General features: G+C 34.0%; 2 protein-coding genes across 3 annotated transcripts in view; both read left to right on the top strand.

The window, feature by feature from the left end:
- Positions 1–17,599, top strand: part of Spidr (scaffold protein involved in DNA repair) — a 392,656-nt gene that overhangs the window by 37,136 nt on the left and 337,921 nt on the right. The window contains exons 4-5 of one of the 2 annotated variants that reach the window (XM_026395186.2): positions 1,426–1,605; positions 4,325–4,488. In XM_026395186.2, the coding sequence (XP_026250971.1) occupies positions 1,426–1,605; positions 4,325–4,488 (344 nt within the window). Of the gene's footprint in view, positions 1–1,425; positions 1,606–4,324; positions 4,489–17,599 lie in introns of those variants that run through there. The other variant, XM_026395187.2, reaches the window with a different exon arrangement.
- Positions 7,554–11,046, top strand: LOC113187427 (dual specificity protein phosphatase 18-like). Its single transcript, XM_026395202.2, has 3 exons — positions 7,554–7,580; positions 10,357–10,898; positions 10,995–11,046. The coding sequence occupies exons 1-3, from the start codon at positions 7,554–7,556 to the stop codon at positions 11,044–11,046; spliced, it is 621 nt and encodes a 206-aa protein (XP_026250987.2).

The raw sequence follows: 17,599 nt of genomic DNA, 5'->3' as shown, positions 1-17,599 counted from the left end.
GTAAAACATAAATTATAAATAAATGTCTTTTATCCTATAGAATATTGAAATGACTTTGAAATTGAACTTTGAAATTTTCACAAATTCCATAAAATGTGGGATAAGATAGAATAATAGTTTTAGCATTATAGCTACAGTTATGAATATAATGAATGGTTTTTATTAGTTGCATATTTCTTTTCTGATCAATATCAGAAAAGTTTGCTGTTGACTTGTGATTCTATAAAGATACAGTAGCCCCACTCCTTCTAGGTGTTCCATCTATCACAATGACTAAAATAAAAAGGGGTAAAAACACCAGCTGCTAATGAGGCCTCATGTGGAGAGTTAGTCCACTAATTGATAGTGGACTATAAAACTTTCAGCTTCTCTGGAAAACACTTTGGCATGTTTACTCCTTACAAGAGTAAACATGCAAGTATTATACTACCCAGGAATTGTACTCTTAGGTATTTATCTCAGAAGATGAAAATTACATTCATATAAAATCTTATGTACAGATGTTTATAAGCTACTTTATTCATCATAGCCCTAAATTGGAAATAATACATATATCCTCAGTGGGTAAATGATTAAATAAACTATGGTATATTCATACCGTGGAATCTTATTTAGTAATAAAAAGAAAGTAACTATTTGTACACAAAATTATTTTGATGAATGTCTTGAGTATTATGCTGAGTGGGGGGAAAAACAGTCCTAAAAGGACTGATTTCATTTGTATAACATAATTAAATGATAATAAACATTAGAAATGCAAAACTGATTAGTGGTTGCCAGGGGTCAGGATTAATGTGTCAGAGAGGGAAGAGTTATGGCTATGGTAAATTAACCCAGGGCATCTTAATTAATTTTGACTTGATCTGTGTCAATATCCGGGATGTGATATTATACTACAGTTTTACAAGATTTTGCCATTGGAAGATATAAAGGGTCTCTATACTCTTTCTTTAAACTATGAATCTACTATTTCAAAATAAAAAAATTAATTACATGCAAAAGTTTTTAAGCACTCTAATGCTACCAGGGTTCTTTCATGGCATGGGAAGCACACATTTTTATTATTCATATATATTGGTTTTGTGGTTTGGGCCTTGTTTTGTGCTTTTTCACTTGTAGTTTCATAAACTATTCTATGCTGTTACTTCAACTCTTACTTTTCCAGTTTTCTTTTGTGCTCCTTTCATAATTTGTCTTTATAACTTACCTCAAAAGTTTTACTTCTTTTTCTTGTAACTTGGATTTAATGCAAAGTCTTTTTGAAGTTGTACATGGAGCTTTAGGCAGCAAGATTTGTTATAAGTCATTGTTTTTATTTTCATCAGAGTTTTGTATGTTGAGACTTTGGCAAAGTAGCATGCACAAAATATTATTCTAATAAATAACCATATGATTATATTTATGTATTTTCTTTTTCTTTAACAGAAATTACCACATCTAAGAATACCAATGAGCTGACAGATATAACATGGAGTTCCAGTGGAAGTGATCTGTCAGATGAAGACAAAACACTTCCTAAATCACAGAGAGCTAATGAACATGGCTCTATAATAAATAAGTTCCATAACAGGAATATTTTATGTCCAGAAGATGGGGCCAGTGAAGGTAAATTGCTAATTTTGTAAGAAATTGAGTTTCTATTAAATACTGGGTTCAATATTGGAAGAAACGTTCTTTTTTATATTTATTATTAATAGACCTAGCCTCTTTGATAACATCTTTAAAAACATTTTCTCTTTTAATATTTCTTATAAGTCTAAGAGATAGATATTACTGGTATTATTTTGACAGTTCACAAGTTAGGCTTAGACCTATCAGAATTGGTTGGAATTTAATTTCAGTCTCTTTGATGCTAAAACCAGTTCTCTCAACTCCCACATAATGCTACACCCATGCTACCTTCTTGCTCACTTATTAACATTGAATAAATACTGTGACAACCAATGTGTGGTAGAAGTATAACATCAAATTTCTGTTCTGATGGCCTTTTATACTGCATCATGTTTTAGTTTGTTTAAAAACAAGGTTTCTCAACCTTGATACCATTGCCATTTGGAGCCAGGTAATTCTGCTATAAGGAGAAATTTCCTATGCATATTATGTAGGGTGTTTTGAAACATCCCTGGCCTCTACCCACTGGATCACAGTAGTACCCTCTACCCCCAGTTTTTGACAACTAAATATGTTGGTCCTCTGTAGTATAATATCACCTCTAATTGATAACCATATTTGTGCTATTATGGAAATTATGTCCTTTTGCAAATTTAAAAATCTGGAGTATTTAAAAATCTTAATGCTTTCAAAATAACTTGTGACTTTTAACTCTGATAGTTCATGTTAGATACTTAGTCAAGGTTAGGTTTGGATGAACAGCCTCTCTGGCAGGTGATTAAACATTTTGTATGGTGGTTTGAACATTTTGTATGCCATTTTGGTGACAACCCTTGATATTTTAGTAGTTCTCAGGTGAAGTGATATTTCAAGTTTATACATAAGCTGATAGTGCTTATATTATTAATTCAAGCATATTAATTGAAATTATGTTGCTTTTATTCACATACTTTAGAACATAATTTCAGTATTGACAAATGTATGCTTTTCTTAGATAAATAGTAATGGTATATGAATTATATCTTAAAACTGGCATTAAAAATAAAAAATTATGTTGTCTTCTTGTATTAAAAGAAGTATTTGGTAGTTTCCAAAACTCTATTCATAAAATGGAGAGGTTCCTTGGGCTGATTACTTCAAAATGAGTTAATATATTGTTGAATTTTCATATAAAGTTGAATTGTAGATAACAAGTAAATTATCCTTGGAGTGTATGCAGTCATGTTTGCAGCTGCTGGACATTTCTGTCTTTCCCCTCTGCTTCTCTTTTCTCATATTCCCCAATCTGTCTTTCTTTTTTTACCTTTAGTGAATGACAGCTATTCCATTTGTCAAGATATTATGTTGTCCCAGACACTTGACTGGGCATTATATATGTTATTTTCTTTCCTATATACTATATCCTGCAAGCTAAGAAGTACCCTCATTTTATAGAAGAAATTTGGAACTTTGAAAAGTCAAGTCACTGCCCCAGTCCCACAATAAGTGTGCCAGTTGATATTCAGACCCAGAGATGTCTGACTTCTTTGCTGTGTGATGGCTTCATAACCTTTAGTATTCCTAGACCTTTTTTTAGCCATACAGTCAAGAGACTTTAGTCTGTACAGGCCAGAATTGGGGTTAAGAAGAAAAAACAAAAGTTTAAATTTAAAAAATGTTTTTCTCTTAAAAAATTCCCCTTCTTCATTTGAATTGGACATGACTTTGGCAGAATTTCTTAAGTTACTAGAGACACAACTCACCCCAAACTTTAGTATTTTCTAATGATTATAATGGATTTTCACTGTGCTTCTGGAATAACAGTATCATGTTAAAGACTTTGTTTTGTTTATCTCATATTTTAACTTTAGCTTAAATTTTCTGTCTTTTTTAAATTTTTAGGCCCATCCAGGTATTAAAGATAGTACGTTTTTTCTTTTCAATATTACTTCACTTTACTGGAAGTGTAATTATTACTATCAGACCTACAAAATAGGATCATGATATTTTATTACCCTTCTGAGTTGCTGAAGTAACTATTAAGGAGTATCATTCTTTGTATTGTAGGAAAAGTTTATGTATCATCCCTCAAAAATTATTCATCTTTAATAACTGCTTTCATTTATTTAAGCATAGCAGATTAGAATCAGTATATTTGGTTGTTTAATATATGAAAATAATTTAGCTTTCAGACTTAAAATTTTACAAAAGTAGCATCTAGTTAATGCTTATGAAGTAAACTAAATGCTGAATTTATTTGTTTCCTTATTGATGAAAGAAATCTACAGAAAAAGTTATTGGGTGGAGACATTTGAAAAATCATTTCTAGTAGATGATTTAAATAGGCTATTGTTCAGTTGTGCAGTGGAATACTAAATTGTAGAAAAGAATGGGGATATTCATTCCTTAGTGGTAAAAGAAAAACTCTTCATTATGTTAAGTGAGAACAGTTAAGATATGTGAGAAAGCTGAAAAAAATAACATATATATCATATTTTCTTGAACCTGCTGGAGAAATTGTAAGTATTGAAAAACAATAAAAAGCTGGGCTTAGTGGTACACATATGTAATCCCAACAACTTGTGAGTCTGAGGGACAGTCACTGGAGAAAAGAGTAGAAATCTACTTTTTACTATCAATATATTTTTTAAAAAAATCACCCAGTAACATGGATGTATTAGGTACTGAAAAATGTGAAATAGACTAAAAAATGTTTTAAAATTGTATCTTTTAGATGAATTACAGTTTATTGACTGGGAGATCGACAGTGACAGGGAAGATGCTAGTGAATATAATGAATGGGAAGATGGTAAGGGTGCTGTAGAAATCTCAGATTGTGCCTCTTGTGCAAGTAGTCATTCTTTGACAAGTGATGAGAGACTATCTGAGCTTCCTAAGGTAAGAAGAAAGTATTTCAAAAAGTTTTATTTTGTTTACAACATTTGCTCATTAGAGCCTTTAGGTGTCTTCTCAGAGTCTTTTGAATCTACTGGATTTTTTTGTCTTAACCACTTTATATCCAAATAATACACTTATATTATACTTCTAAACATGGATAAATACTGAGCTGTCTTTTCAACTCTCATCTCACTTCCATCTGAAATTTACTGAAAGTTTTCTGTACTTCCATTATCCTACTCAGTACAAATATATCAAGGTTGGGTTAGATACTACTCTATTCAGTATTTACACAATTGTGAATCAATAATATTGATACATGATATTAAAAATGTGAATATTATTTTTCTTTCACAACTTTTTGTTTTCCTTGGGCTTGGTATTTATTTGTTTATTTTTGTTTTTATACTTTTAATTACCATTAAATATTTTATTTATTTGTTTTTTTCAATTTTTAATTAATTTTTAAAATTTATATATGACAGTGGAATGTATTACAATTCTTATTACACATATAGAGCACAATTTTCCATATTTCACACCAATTTGTGTCTTTATACATGTACTTTGGATAAAAATGTCCTTCACATTCGACCATCATTTCTAACCCCATGCCCCCTCCCTTCTCGTTCCACCCCTTTGCCCTATCTAGAGTTTGTCTTTTCCTCCCATCTCCTCCTCCCTACCCCACTATGAATCAGCCTCCTTATATCAGAGAAAACATTCAGCATTTGTTTTTTTGGGATTGGCTAACTTCACTTAGCATTATCTTCTCTAGCTCCATCCATTTACCTGCAAATGCCATGATTTTATTCTCCTTTATTGCTGAGTAATATTCCATTGTGTATATATGCCACATTTTTTTTTATCCATTCATCTATTGAAAGGCATCTAGGTTGGTTCCACAGTTTAGGTATTGTGAATTGTGCTGCTACAAACATTGATATAGCTGTGTCCCTGTAGTACACTGTTTTTAAGTTCTTTGGGTACAGACCAAGGAGTGGGATAACTGGGTCAAATAGTGGTTCCATTCCCAATTTTCCAAGAAATCTCTATACTGCCTTCCATATTGGCTGCACCAATTTGCAGTCCCACCAGCAATGTATAAGTGTACCTTTTTCCCCACATCCTCATCAACACTTATTGTTGTTTCTGTTCTTGACAGCTGCTATTCTGACTGGAGTGAGAATTTGATTTGCTTTTCTCTAATTGCTAGCGATGATGAACATTTTTTCATAAATTTGTTGATTTGTATATCCTCTTCTGAGAAGTGTCTCTTCAGGTCGTTGGCCCATTTATTGATTGGGATTATTTGTTTTTTTGGTGTTTAGCTTTTTGAGTTCTTTATACACCCTAGAGATTAGTGCTGTTTCTGATGTGAGGGTTAAAGATTTGCTCCCAAGATGTAGGTTTTTTATTCACCTCACAGATTGTTTCTTTGGCTGAGAAGAAACTTTTTAGTTTGAGACCATCTGTTTACTGCTTTGTTGTTAAGCATTTCAGAAATAACAGGCATTCTATCAATTCCATTTTCTTGGAGAATGCCCACCCACAACCTCCAATGTGCTCCAATTTGAACTTAGTGTCGTCTTTGTTTTGTGGACATTGTCAACCTGATGTGTCCTTTTACCACTATTCAAGAAATTTATTTACTTCTCTCCTGTGTAGAGCTCCATTTTTATCCTATATTTTATGTTTTCATCCTTGCCTTGGTTGAACACATCTTCCAGTGGCTTTCAGAAATGATTTACAGAAGATAATATTTTTGAGAATGCATGTCTGAAGATGTTTTTATCATACATTGGTATATAATTGAAAACTTGTACAGAATTTTTGATTGAGAATAATTTTTCTTTGAAGTTTTGGAAATATTACTTCATTGTCTCTAGGGCAAGTTACTTGTGCTTTATTTTGAGCCTTTGGTGGTGTTTCCTTAATTGTTCTTATCTTTGTATTCATGCCTTCTTATCTGTTCTGGAATTAATTATTTGTAAGCAGGCTAAGAAGCATGCCATGATCTAAAATTTTCTGTTGATCTTTCAATTATTATTTTTCTCTCACAACTTTTTGTTTTCCTTGGACTTGGTAATTATTTATTTTTGTTTATCTACTTTTTTTGGGGGGGAGAGAAGAGAGAGAGAATTTTTTAATATTTATTTTTCAGTTTTCGGTGGACACAACATCTTTATTTTATTTTACGTGGTGCTGAGGATTGAACCCAGCGCGCCACGCATGCCAGGCGAGTGCGTTACTGCTTGAGCCATATCTCCAGCCCTGTTTATCTATTTTTAATTACCATTAAATAACTCTGTGAGGTGGGAGCTGTTTTTATCCTCCCTATTTTCCAGATGAGAATTCTGAGGGGGATAATTAAATAATTTTCATTGTGTTTTAAACTACTAATACTAACTAATACAGGATTCTAATTCAGGCATTCTAGCTTCTGAGCTTTGGTTCTAACCATTTTGCTGTAGTGTCAAGTAATACTAATAGCAATAATAAGATTACTAACCATACCGTGAGTTCTTACTGTGTTAACCACTTTTCTAAGTGTCGAATATATGAGGTAAATATTACTATTAAGCCCTTTTGAAAGATGAGGGAACGGAGGCACAGCTAGTAAATGGCAGAGTGTGATTTTAATTTATGAAGTCTGATGCCAAATTCTGTTTAACGATTTGTGTTATATTCCTTGGAATGTAACATGTGAATTACTTGAAGGAAAGCATGGAAGGAACTAAAGTCCATGGCAGTAACTTCTCTGTACTACTGTCTTTTAACATACTTAACAAATGTAGCTGATTATGGATGTGACTTTCCATGTTGGTTGACAGTGCTGCTGCCTGGATTTTCAGTTTGTTTTATCATTGTCATCTAAGAATCATTCCTGTAGAGGGCAGCAGAGATATACCACACAGTTGTGGTAACCTACATTTTTTTTTTTTTTAGGAACTATGCAGGAAATCAGATTTAGGTAAACTTTGTTATGTAATTCCCATGCACTTTACGTAGTGATCCCTATGAAAATATAGGCTAAACGACATAATACATATCAGATAACTAGAATGAGGTTCAAGCTTTTTGTTAAGAAGGTAAACAGAAGCTGACTGGCACAGTAAAAGACTTAGAAGTAGTGGTTCATGCAGTTTCAAATAGAAAGCAAATGTGGTTTGTAAGTTTGAAGTTTGGCTTCATTGTTATGAAACAGATGATTGCTTTTTGCTCTTTACCAGTAGGGGAAGAAAAATTATTTGATAACTCATAGAAGAAGGAATTGGGGAAAAGTTTTAACAAAACAGGAAAGTCATCTGACAAAAATTTTTAAGTATTTCTAAATCTGAGTATTTATAATTGTTTTCTAGTATTTTTAATTATGTAATACACCTAACATAAACCTTACATCTGACTATTTTTAAAGTTATGGTATGAAATATTTGTGTAATGCTGTGGAACCATTATCTTCCATCTCCAGAACTCTTTTTATCTTATAAAACTGAAACTCTGGGGCCAGAGCGCTTGCCTAGCATCTATGAGGCCCTGGGTTGGATCCTTAGCACCACATAAAAAATAAATACACAAAATGAAGGTATTGTATCCAACTACAACTAAAAATATTAAAACAAAACAAAACAAAAAAACCCCTGAAACTCTGTATCCATTAACCAATAACTCCTGATTTTCCCCTGACCCCCAACTCCTGGAAACCCACCATTCTACTTTCTGTCATTCTGAATATGACTCCTTTAATTACCTCATGTGAGTGGAATCATATGTTATCTTTTTTTGTGATTGACTTATTTCACTTAGTATAATGTCCTTATGGTTAATCTGTGTCGTCAGAATGTCCTTCCTTTCTAAGGCTGAATATTATTCTATTGTATGTTTATGACACATTTTGACTTAATTTGTGGCTTAACAATTAGTCTAACCTGGAACTTGTCCTCTGTACTCTTGAGAAGAATGTGTATGCTGTTGTTGGATACAGTGTTGTAATGTTGTATAAATGTGTTAGATCTAGTCAGTTTATTGTGTTAAGTCCTGTATTTCCTTACTCTGTCTGGTTGTTCTGTTACAGAGGAGGGTATTGATTCCATCAACTATAATTATGAACCATTTCTCCTTTTAATTCTGCCAGTTTTGGCTTTATATATTTTAAGGTCTCTTATTAGGTACATAAATATTTGTAATTTTTATATCTTTCGTATTGAACCTCTTTAATATATATGTACTTCTTTATCTCTCATAACCTTTTTTGATTCAAGTCTTTTTTTTTTTTCTGGTATTAGTATGGCCCCTCTCTTCTCTCTTATAGTTACTGTTTGTATGGAGTGTCTTTACTATTTGATTTCAATCTTTTAATATCTTTAATCTAAAGTGATTCTAGCATAAACAATATGTAGTTGGATTTTTTTAAAATAAAAGCTACCAATCTCTGTCCTTTGATTGGAGAGCTTAATTCATTTAAAGTAATTATTGGTATAGAGGAAGTTCTATAATTTTTCTGTTTTTTTAAATATCCTGTTTTGCTTATTTTGTCCCTCATTTTTCTGCATTACTGTCTTTTTTTGTGTTTAGTTAATTGTTAATTTTCCTCTTTTGTATATTCTGTAACTCTTTTCTTTGTGATGCCATGGGAATTATGTTTAAATAATGACATTTTAACTTTTTGATTGAATGTGTACCAGCTTAACTCCAGTGCATACAACAACACATTGCTTTTTTATAACTACATTCTCACTCCTTTAGGTGATTGATGTCACAGAATTGGATCTTTTGCATTTTGTGCCCCCAAACATAAACTAATAATTCTTTTAAATCCATTCTCTTAAATTATGTAGAAAACAAAATGTAGAGTTACATATCAAAATTACACTAGGACCACTTTTTAGACTAATAATAAAAAATGTATTAGTCTCTTAAGTCATACAATAATATATACATTATTATTATATAAAATATTAGATTTTATAAATGCCCATAAATTTGCTTTTATTCAGCTCTTTATTTCTTCAGGTAACTTTTTTAGTTTTGTGTAGTGTCCTTTCATTTCAACTTGCAGGAGTTCCTGTAATTTTCATAGCAAGTCTGGTAGTGATGAACTTCCTCAGTTTTTATTAATCTGGAACTATCTTAATTTCTCCAGATAGAGGATTTTTTTGTGTGTGTTTGTTTCTTTAAGACTTTTAATATGTTGGCTTACTGTCTTTGGCCTCCAAAATTTCTGATGAGAGAAATGTGCTTATAGTTTTCTTGAGAATCTTACATATGACAAGTTGCTTTTCTTTCACTCCTTTCAAGATTTTCTTTGTCTTTGAAAGTTTGATTATAGTTTTGAGAACCTTGGCTGGGGATAATCGGTGCCACTTCTTCATGAACGAACCCCCTTGTACTCCTACTGGAGAGAGGGTGTTGAGACACACGAGGTGAAGGCTGGAGAACTGATGGGTGGGCTGATTTGGAGGAAATGCCTCACTTTTTAACTCCACTAACAACAGCAAGAAGAAATAGTTATCATTTTTAAAGTGCTCATTCGGTGCCAGGCTTTATATTCAACACTACCTGGATTATCTCCTTTAAATTTTCACAAAATTCTTATTTTATTTTTTATGGTAGTGGGGATTGAACCCAGAGGCCTTCTACCCCTAAGCCACACCTCCAGCCCTTTTGTTTTGAGACAGGATCTAGCTAAATTGCTGAGACTGGCCTTGAATTTGCAGTCCTTCTGCCTCACCCTCTCCAGTTGCTGAGATTATGGACCTGTGCCACCACATCCAGATCACAACATCCTTTTAAGTTTTCCAGGGACACAGCTTAGAAAAATGCAGGCCTCATGTGTCACCAACTGCTGACCCACCGCCTTGATGACAGCACCCAGTTCAGTTCCGGCAGCCGACAATCAGCGGCCTCTCACAGATCACCAGAAGCCTGTACGTCAGCAATGGTGTAGCTGCCAACAACAAGCTCTTGCTGTCCAGCAACCAGGTCACTTCAGTCATCAATGTCTCAGTAGAGGTGGTAAATACCATCTATGAGGATATCCAGTATACACAGGTGCCTGTGGCTGACGCACCCATCTCCAAGCTCTATGACTTCTTTGACCCCATTACCGACCACATCCACAGTGTGGAAATGAAGCAGGGCTGTACACTGCTACACTGTGCCGCTGGCGTGAGCCGCTCAGCCACTTTGTGCCTTACCTACCTCATGAAGTACCATGCCGTGTCCCTGCTGGATGCCCACACATGGACCAAGTCATGCCGGCCCATCATCCGACCCAATGCTGGCTTTTGGGAGCAACTCATCCATTATGAGTTACAGCTGTTTGGCAAGAATACTATACACATGGTCAGCTCCCCAATGGGAATGATCCCTGACATCTATGAGAAGGATGTCCGTTTGATGATTCCGCTGTAAATCATCTCCTAGGCCTCTGCTTTGGGTCAAAGTACAGACCTATTATTGATCCTATATCAGGATCTGAACTTGAAGGATCTTTGTTGATACAGGAATGCACCAGATGATACCTTTTATAAGGGCAAAAAAAAAAAAAGAAAGTGATACCACAGCTTTCAACTTTGTAACCTATATCTTTAAAGATTAAACTTGATTGTTAGAGGTGAAGATAAATTTTCTACCCTATGAGTGGCAGGCCATGGCTGCTGGCCAGAGGGTGAAATAAGGCAGGTGGTACACTGGAGAGAGACCAGAGCACCAGTGCCTGGAATCCTGCTGCTCTTCGCTAGACTGAACAACTCATAAATGAGACTGCCACAATCCTACTTTGTTCCTTCAAACCCAAAACCAGAGCCTTAAGCATCATGGCACCCCCTGAACTTTTCACAGTAAGTGCCAACCTACTGGATAAGTGGCCTTCAAATAGTGCTCTAGGAACCCTACAGGCCCCAAACAACCCACATCCATCAGTGGCCATACTCTAGTTTTCTAAGATCAAATTTACACAGAATATAGTTTTCAAACAAAGATTCCAATATTATAAAAATTTTTAAAATTTTTTTTCTTGAGTGCTGTTGTATGTGACTAGATCTTAAATCCCCTATCAGTCTTAGATAAAGGGGGCATAATCCATTCTCTAGGACATGTCAGGTCTCCAGAGTTTTCTAGCTTGAAAGGCTGTACCTGCAAACCTGAACTTAGCCCTGTCACCTACCCTCAATGTGACTTAGAGCCTCAGTGTCCTCATCTATGAAGATTCAGCAGTTCTATAGCACCAGGCCAGTCATGGTCCATGCTTAGCATAATGGACATCTCTCACTATGGATGATATACTCACTCTTTGGCCCTGCTGGTCCCAAGTCAAGGTATTTCCTCTCATCTGTGCATAGTCCTGTACTGTTTTCAAAGTGCTTTTCCAGAAAGTCACTCCATAATGGGGAGAAAAAGGGGTTTAAATCCTACCTCAGAAGAGGCATAGTCTTATAAGCCTTTTCAAAGTTTTCATCTGTTTAATCTAGGTGTGACCTAGGGGTCCTGAAGCAAGGGGTACAATTCTGACTTCCCCCAGAAGGCTTTGTTTAGAATTGCTATGAATTGTGAGAATGACTAGCCATGCTTGTCTCTTTAGTTAGATGAACAAAACCTCCAGTGTATGCTTGTACCAGATAAATTAGAACAAAACCAATTAATTTAAATATCAGCAGATCTTAAAAACTACATAATGTGCCCACAACTGATTTATGGCTAGACTGCTTAACCAAAAAGAAACATTCTGAACCCCCCCCCCCAAAAAAAAGAAAGTTTGATTATAATGTGTCTTAGTGTGAATCTGAGTGTATATTCTAGTTTTTTGATCTTCCTGAATATTTTGTTTTATTTGGGATGGAATCTCCCTGTGTTGCCCAGGCTGGCTTTGAACTTGAGATTCTCATGCCTCAGCCTCTGTAGTATCTAGGATTATAAGGGCACACCATCATGCCTGGCTTTCCTAATATTTTTATTCATATCTTTCATTAGTTTGGGAAGTTTTCGGCTAGTTCTTCAAATATTCTTTTTGCTTCTCTCTCTCTCCTCCTTTGACATCCTCACTCCTCTCCTTTGACATTCTCACAGTGCATATCTTAGTTTATTTGATGATGTTGCACAGATCCCTTATTGTATGATCATTTATTTCCACTCTTCTTTGTGTTCCTCATTCTCAATAATTTTCATTGTCCTAAAATCAGTTTCACTGATTCTTTCTTCTGCCTTCTCAAATCTTCCTTAGTATCCATCCAGTGGATTTTTCATTTCCATTGTTGTACATTTCAGCTCCAGAAAAGTACGTCTTTTTAAGCCTTCTATTTATTGGTGTTGATATTCAGGTATAATTTTTGTTCTCTCTTTTTTTATATGGCATTTGTTGCTTTTTTCCACATCTTTGTTTTTATTGTTGTTTTTATTTCTTTTTTTTGGTACTGGGGTTTGAACCACCATGGAGCTGTATCTTTAGTTCTTTTTTCTTTCTTTCTTTCTTTCTTTTTTTTTTTTTTTTTTGTAATTTTGAGATAAGATCTTGCTAAGTTGCTGAGACTGGAGATCTTCCTGTCTCAGCCTCCCAGACTTCTGGGATTAAAGGTGTGTACCGCTATGCCCAGTTTACAATTGCTTTTGAATGTCCTAGTCTTTAATGTACAGCTTTCCAAAGGGGTTCACAAGAAAATTTAAGGTTAAAAAGGGCTATAGCCTTTGAATCTTATGACAGTCACTTCAGCAGGAGGGAATGGCCTTGTAACAGTGGGTGGAAGTGTAACAATGGCTTCCCACCTCTCTGTCCACACTTGTAATCAGATATTTTGAGGAAAAAGTCAGAGTCAATCAGTGTCTCTCTCTCTCTCTCTCTCTCTCTCTCTCTCTCTCTCCCTCTCCCCCTCCCCCTCCCTCCCTCCCTCTCTCCCTCCCTCCCTCCCCCCTCTCTCCCTCTCTCTCCCTCTCTCTCTCCCTCCCTCTCTCCCTCCCTCTCTCCCTCCCCTCCCCCTCTCCCTCTCTCCCTCCCCTCCCCCTCCTCCCCTCCTACTATGCTTGCCATAAACTTGTGTGATGGAGGTGATGGAGTTTAAGTTGGCTGATGCATAGCTACTACTGTGCTAACACCTGATACTGACTACAGTTAACTGCCATTTCAAGACTTATTTGGAAGGTGCAAAACTTTAATAGAACCCAGTTTCAAAGTAGTTACATAGTAATAGATTCTATCACCACAATAGTTTTCTATGCTAGAACACAGATTCCTGGTGCTTCCTACTCCACCATGATCCTAGGATCCCTTGACTGCATCCATCTAATGTATACAGTTGAAGGAGTTAATTAGCACGGTTAAAAGTTTACATTTTGGAAACCAACTCTTCTCTATATGTGTAATAAGGATTATAATGCATTCCACTGTTGTTGTGTATTCAAAAAAATAATAAAATCAATAAAAAAGAAACCATCTCTCATATATATATAAGTATATAGAAAGACTGATAAAATTTAGTGCTTGTTAAGGGAAGTTGGAAAGTTTAAGTCATGCTTTTTGTATGATTATTTTGAATACTAAATTATGGAAACATATTTAAGGAAAAAATCCAAATTCTAGTGTGTACTCATGCTACAAAGAGGAATGTTGAAGAGTGTATTGAGCGATCTGTGCTGTTGTTGCTATTTTATAATTCCTATGCTATTTATGACCTTTTATTCTCTTTCTCAAAGTGAGTAATTGTATGTACCAATATCAGTTGTAGCATCAGTGCCAGAATTTTTTCTTATCTTTCCTATCTCTCCTTTCTTGCTTGCCTGAACTTTAGTTTATGAGATACCAGGACAAGGATATTGTTAATTTGTTTTCTTAACTTAAATCATCCTTCTCCTTTACTATCATTCTGTCATCCCATTTCTCCTTTTTTTCCTTCAATTTCCCAAATGTTTCTATTTCCTTATATAATAAGTTCTAGAATAGAAAAAGGATTGGTGTGGGAAATAATGTTGCAACCATATAATGTTAAAAAGTAGTGATGTAAGTCACCACAGGTGTGACTTTTATAGTCCTAGAGTTTTCTAACATCAGAAACAATGCTTAAGAGTTCTACTTTCTGTTAAGACAGAATAGCATGTGTTTATGTTTTCTGCAAACAATGATAGTTTTTTACAGAACATAAAAATACGTATGAAAGCACAATGGAAAGACAGAAATTGAAGATGTGATGTTTGGAAGAAGGAAGGAACAAAATAGATTTTTTACTTTTTTTTTTTGCTGTTTGCCTGAGGACAAGAACCAGTCAGTGTTGTGTATTATTGCTAAAGCTTGGGTAGAATTTACACGATGGGAACTGGGATGTAGCTCAGTGATAGATGCATGATTCCCTGGGTTTAATCTCCAGTACTGTTTAAAAAAAGAAAAGAAAGAAAGAAATCAGAGGACAAATTTAGGAAGGCAAGTTAGAGAGTATATAAAGTAGAATCTTATGAGAGTTCCTCAAATTCTGCATGGAAATCCTAGTTTAAAAGTTAAAGAATTTGCTGTCCACCATAAGAGAGAAAGTTTGAGAATGAACATAGCCAAATAAATTGCTATTAAACAAAAACTAAATACTTTCAGAATAACATAATAAAGCCCAAGGTTTCTAAAAATATATTGTTCATAGTGTCCAGGATACACTCCACAGTTAATAGACACACACACTCTTATATACATACAAAAACTGAAAAATGTGACCATACTTAAGTGAGTCAATTAATTGAGACTGGCCCTAACATAACTCCTGTGTTAGAATTAGTAGCTGCTGTAACTATTTAAGTATGTAATAGATAATATGAATATCATGACTGAACAGAAAAGAAATATCAGGTGAAATAAAAACTAAAAGAACCACAATGAAAATTCTATACTTAATAGATGGGATTACAGAAGATTTGAGAAAAGATAGAAGAATCAGCAAACTTGGTAGATTAGAAGAAATTATTTAATCTTGACAAGTGAAAAAGATTTCAAAAAATGAAGCTAGCTTCAGTGACTTGTAAGACAATAGAGCAAAAGATCTAACATGTATTATTAGAGTCTTAGAAATACAACAGAGTGGAAATGGGACAGAAAATTTTGGAGCAATAATGAGATAAAAATTCTTTAGTGAAAAATGTGAATATACATGTTCAAGAAATACAGTGAATTTCAAACAAGATAAATACGATAACTCTTAAACACATCATAGTGATGCTATTTAAAACAATAGCTGAAAAAAAAAACTTGAAAGCATGCTGATAAACATAGGAATAACAAATAATAGCTGACTTCCTATCAGACATAATACAGCCCAGCAGGCTATAAGCACCTTTAAAGTGATGGTAAAACAAAAGTCAATTCAGAATTCTCTAACAAAATAAAAGTTCTTTTCTTTTTTTTATTGATTTAAAAAGATAAATGATAGCAGAATACATTACAATTCTTATTACATGTATACAGCACAATTTTTCATATCTCTGGTTGTATATAAAGTATGTTGACACCAATTTGTGTCTTCATATATGTACTATGGATAATGATGTCTATCACATTCCACCATCCTTGCTAATCCCCTGCCTCCTCCCCTCTCCTCCCACCTCTCTGCCCTATCTAGAATTCATCTATTCCTCCCATGCTCCCCCTCCCTACTCATTATGAGTCAGCCTCCTTATATCAGAGAAAACATTAGGCATTTGTTTTTTTGGGATTGGCTAACTTCACTTAGCATTATCTTCTATAGCTCTATGTGAATGCCATGATTTTATTCTCTTTTATTGCTGAGTAAAATTTTATTGTGTATATATGTGACTTTTTTTAAAATCCATTCGTTCACTAAAGGGCATCTAGGTTGGCTCCACAGTTTAGCTATTGTGAATTTTGCTGCTATAAACATTGATGTGGCTGTGTCCCTGTAGTAAAATTCATCAAGAATGAAGGGTAAAATAAAGACATTTTTAGGTAAACAAAAATTAAACCATTTCATTGCAGCAGATCTGTAGTAATTTTTTTTTTTTTTAACCTGAAGGAAAGTGATACAAGATGAAAACTGAGATCTTAGGAATGAAGACCACTGCCCCTGGTAAATATGTCTTTCCCCCATCCTAATTAAAAATACATAAACCTGACCATTTAAAGCAAAACTTATAACACTATGATATGGCATTTATGACACACATATATATGATATGACAGCTACAGTATATGGATGGAACTATGTGCTAAGTAGGTTCTTATTTTATATAAAGTAGGAAGATTAACTCTTATGTTCATTATGAAATAGAACTATATTATAGTTCCTAGAACAAACACTAGAAAGAAAGAAAAAAGAAGTATAGTCAAAAAAAAAGAGAAAAATCAAAATTGAATTTGAAAATATATTTAGAGCATCCAAAGTAAATTTCAAAGGGAGAAACATGGGAAATAAAAAACAAATGGTTTGAAAAAATGGCAAGATTATAAAACTAGGTCAGTCCTGTTAATTGTATTAATAAAGATAAATAAAGCATTTTATTTAAAGGAAGAGATTGAAAATTGGATAGAAAGCAAGACTTCCTGTATGCTGTCAAGCAGAGGTACATTTTCAATGTAATTACACAGATTGAAAGTAAATATATGGAAAACTAAGTAGCATGTATGTAACATAAGAAATGTGAAATATTTACATTTGTTCTTCATGACAGTATTATTGACAATAAAAATATTGCCAGCAATTTTTATTGGTGATAAAAGTTTTATTAGTGATAAAACTCATTAGGAATAAATATCAATCATCAATTTTTATGTACTTAATAAGATTTGCAGTCACAGGTGGAAATTTTGACACCGTGCTATAATTTATAGATGATCTAGAAAAAAAAAAAGAAGATCTGAAAACATTTATCAACCCCCTTAACCTCATTGGCATTTGTAGAACTTCACAAACTAGAATATAATAAAGTGCACTTTCTGTTTAAGTGTGCACAATATGTTTACCAAGATAAATAATATATTGGGCCATAAAACATGTCTCAATACATTTCAAAATATTCTCAAACCACAATAAAATTTGAAGTAGAAATCAATGACCATAGTATACTCAGGAAAAACCCAGGTACTTGGAAATTAAACAATACAATTCTCTCCTAGTTGATGTATACATTA

This window comes from Urocitellus parryii, chromosome 7 (assembly GCF_045843805.1).
Source record: "Urocitellus parryii isolate mUroPar1 chromosome 7, mUroPar1.hap1, whole genome shotgun sequence".
Classification (NCBI taxonomy): Eukaryota; Metazoa; Chordata; class Mammalia; order Rodentia; family Sciuridae; genus Urocitellus; species Urocitellus parryii.
Note: the sequence above shows the minus strand (reverse complement) of the source record. Positions and strands in the feature narration are given on the sequence as shown.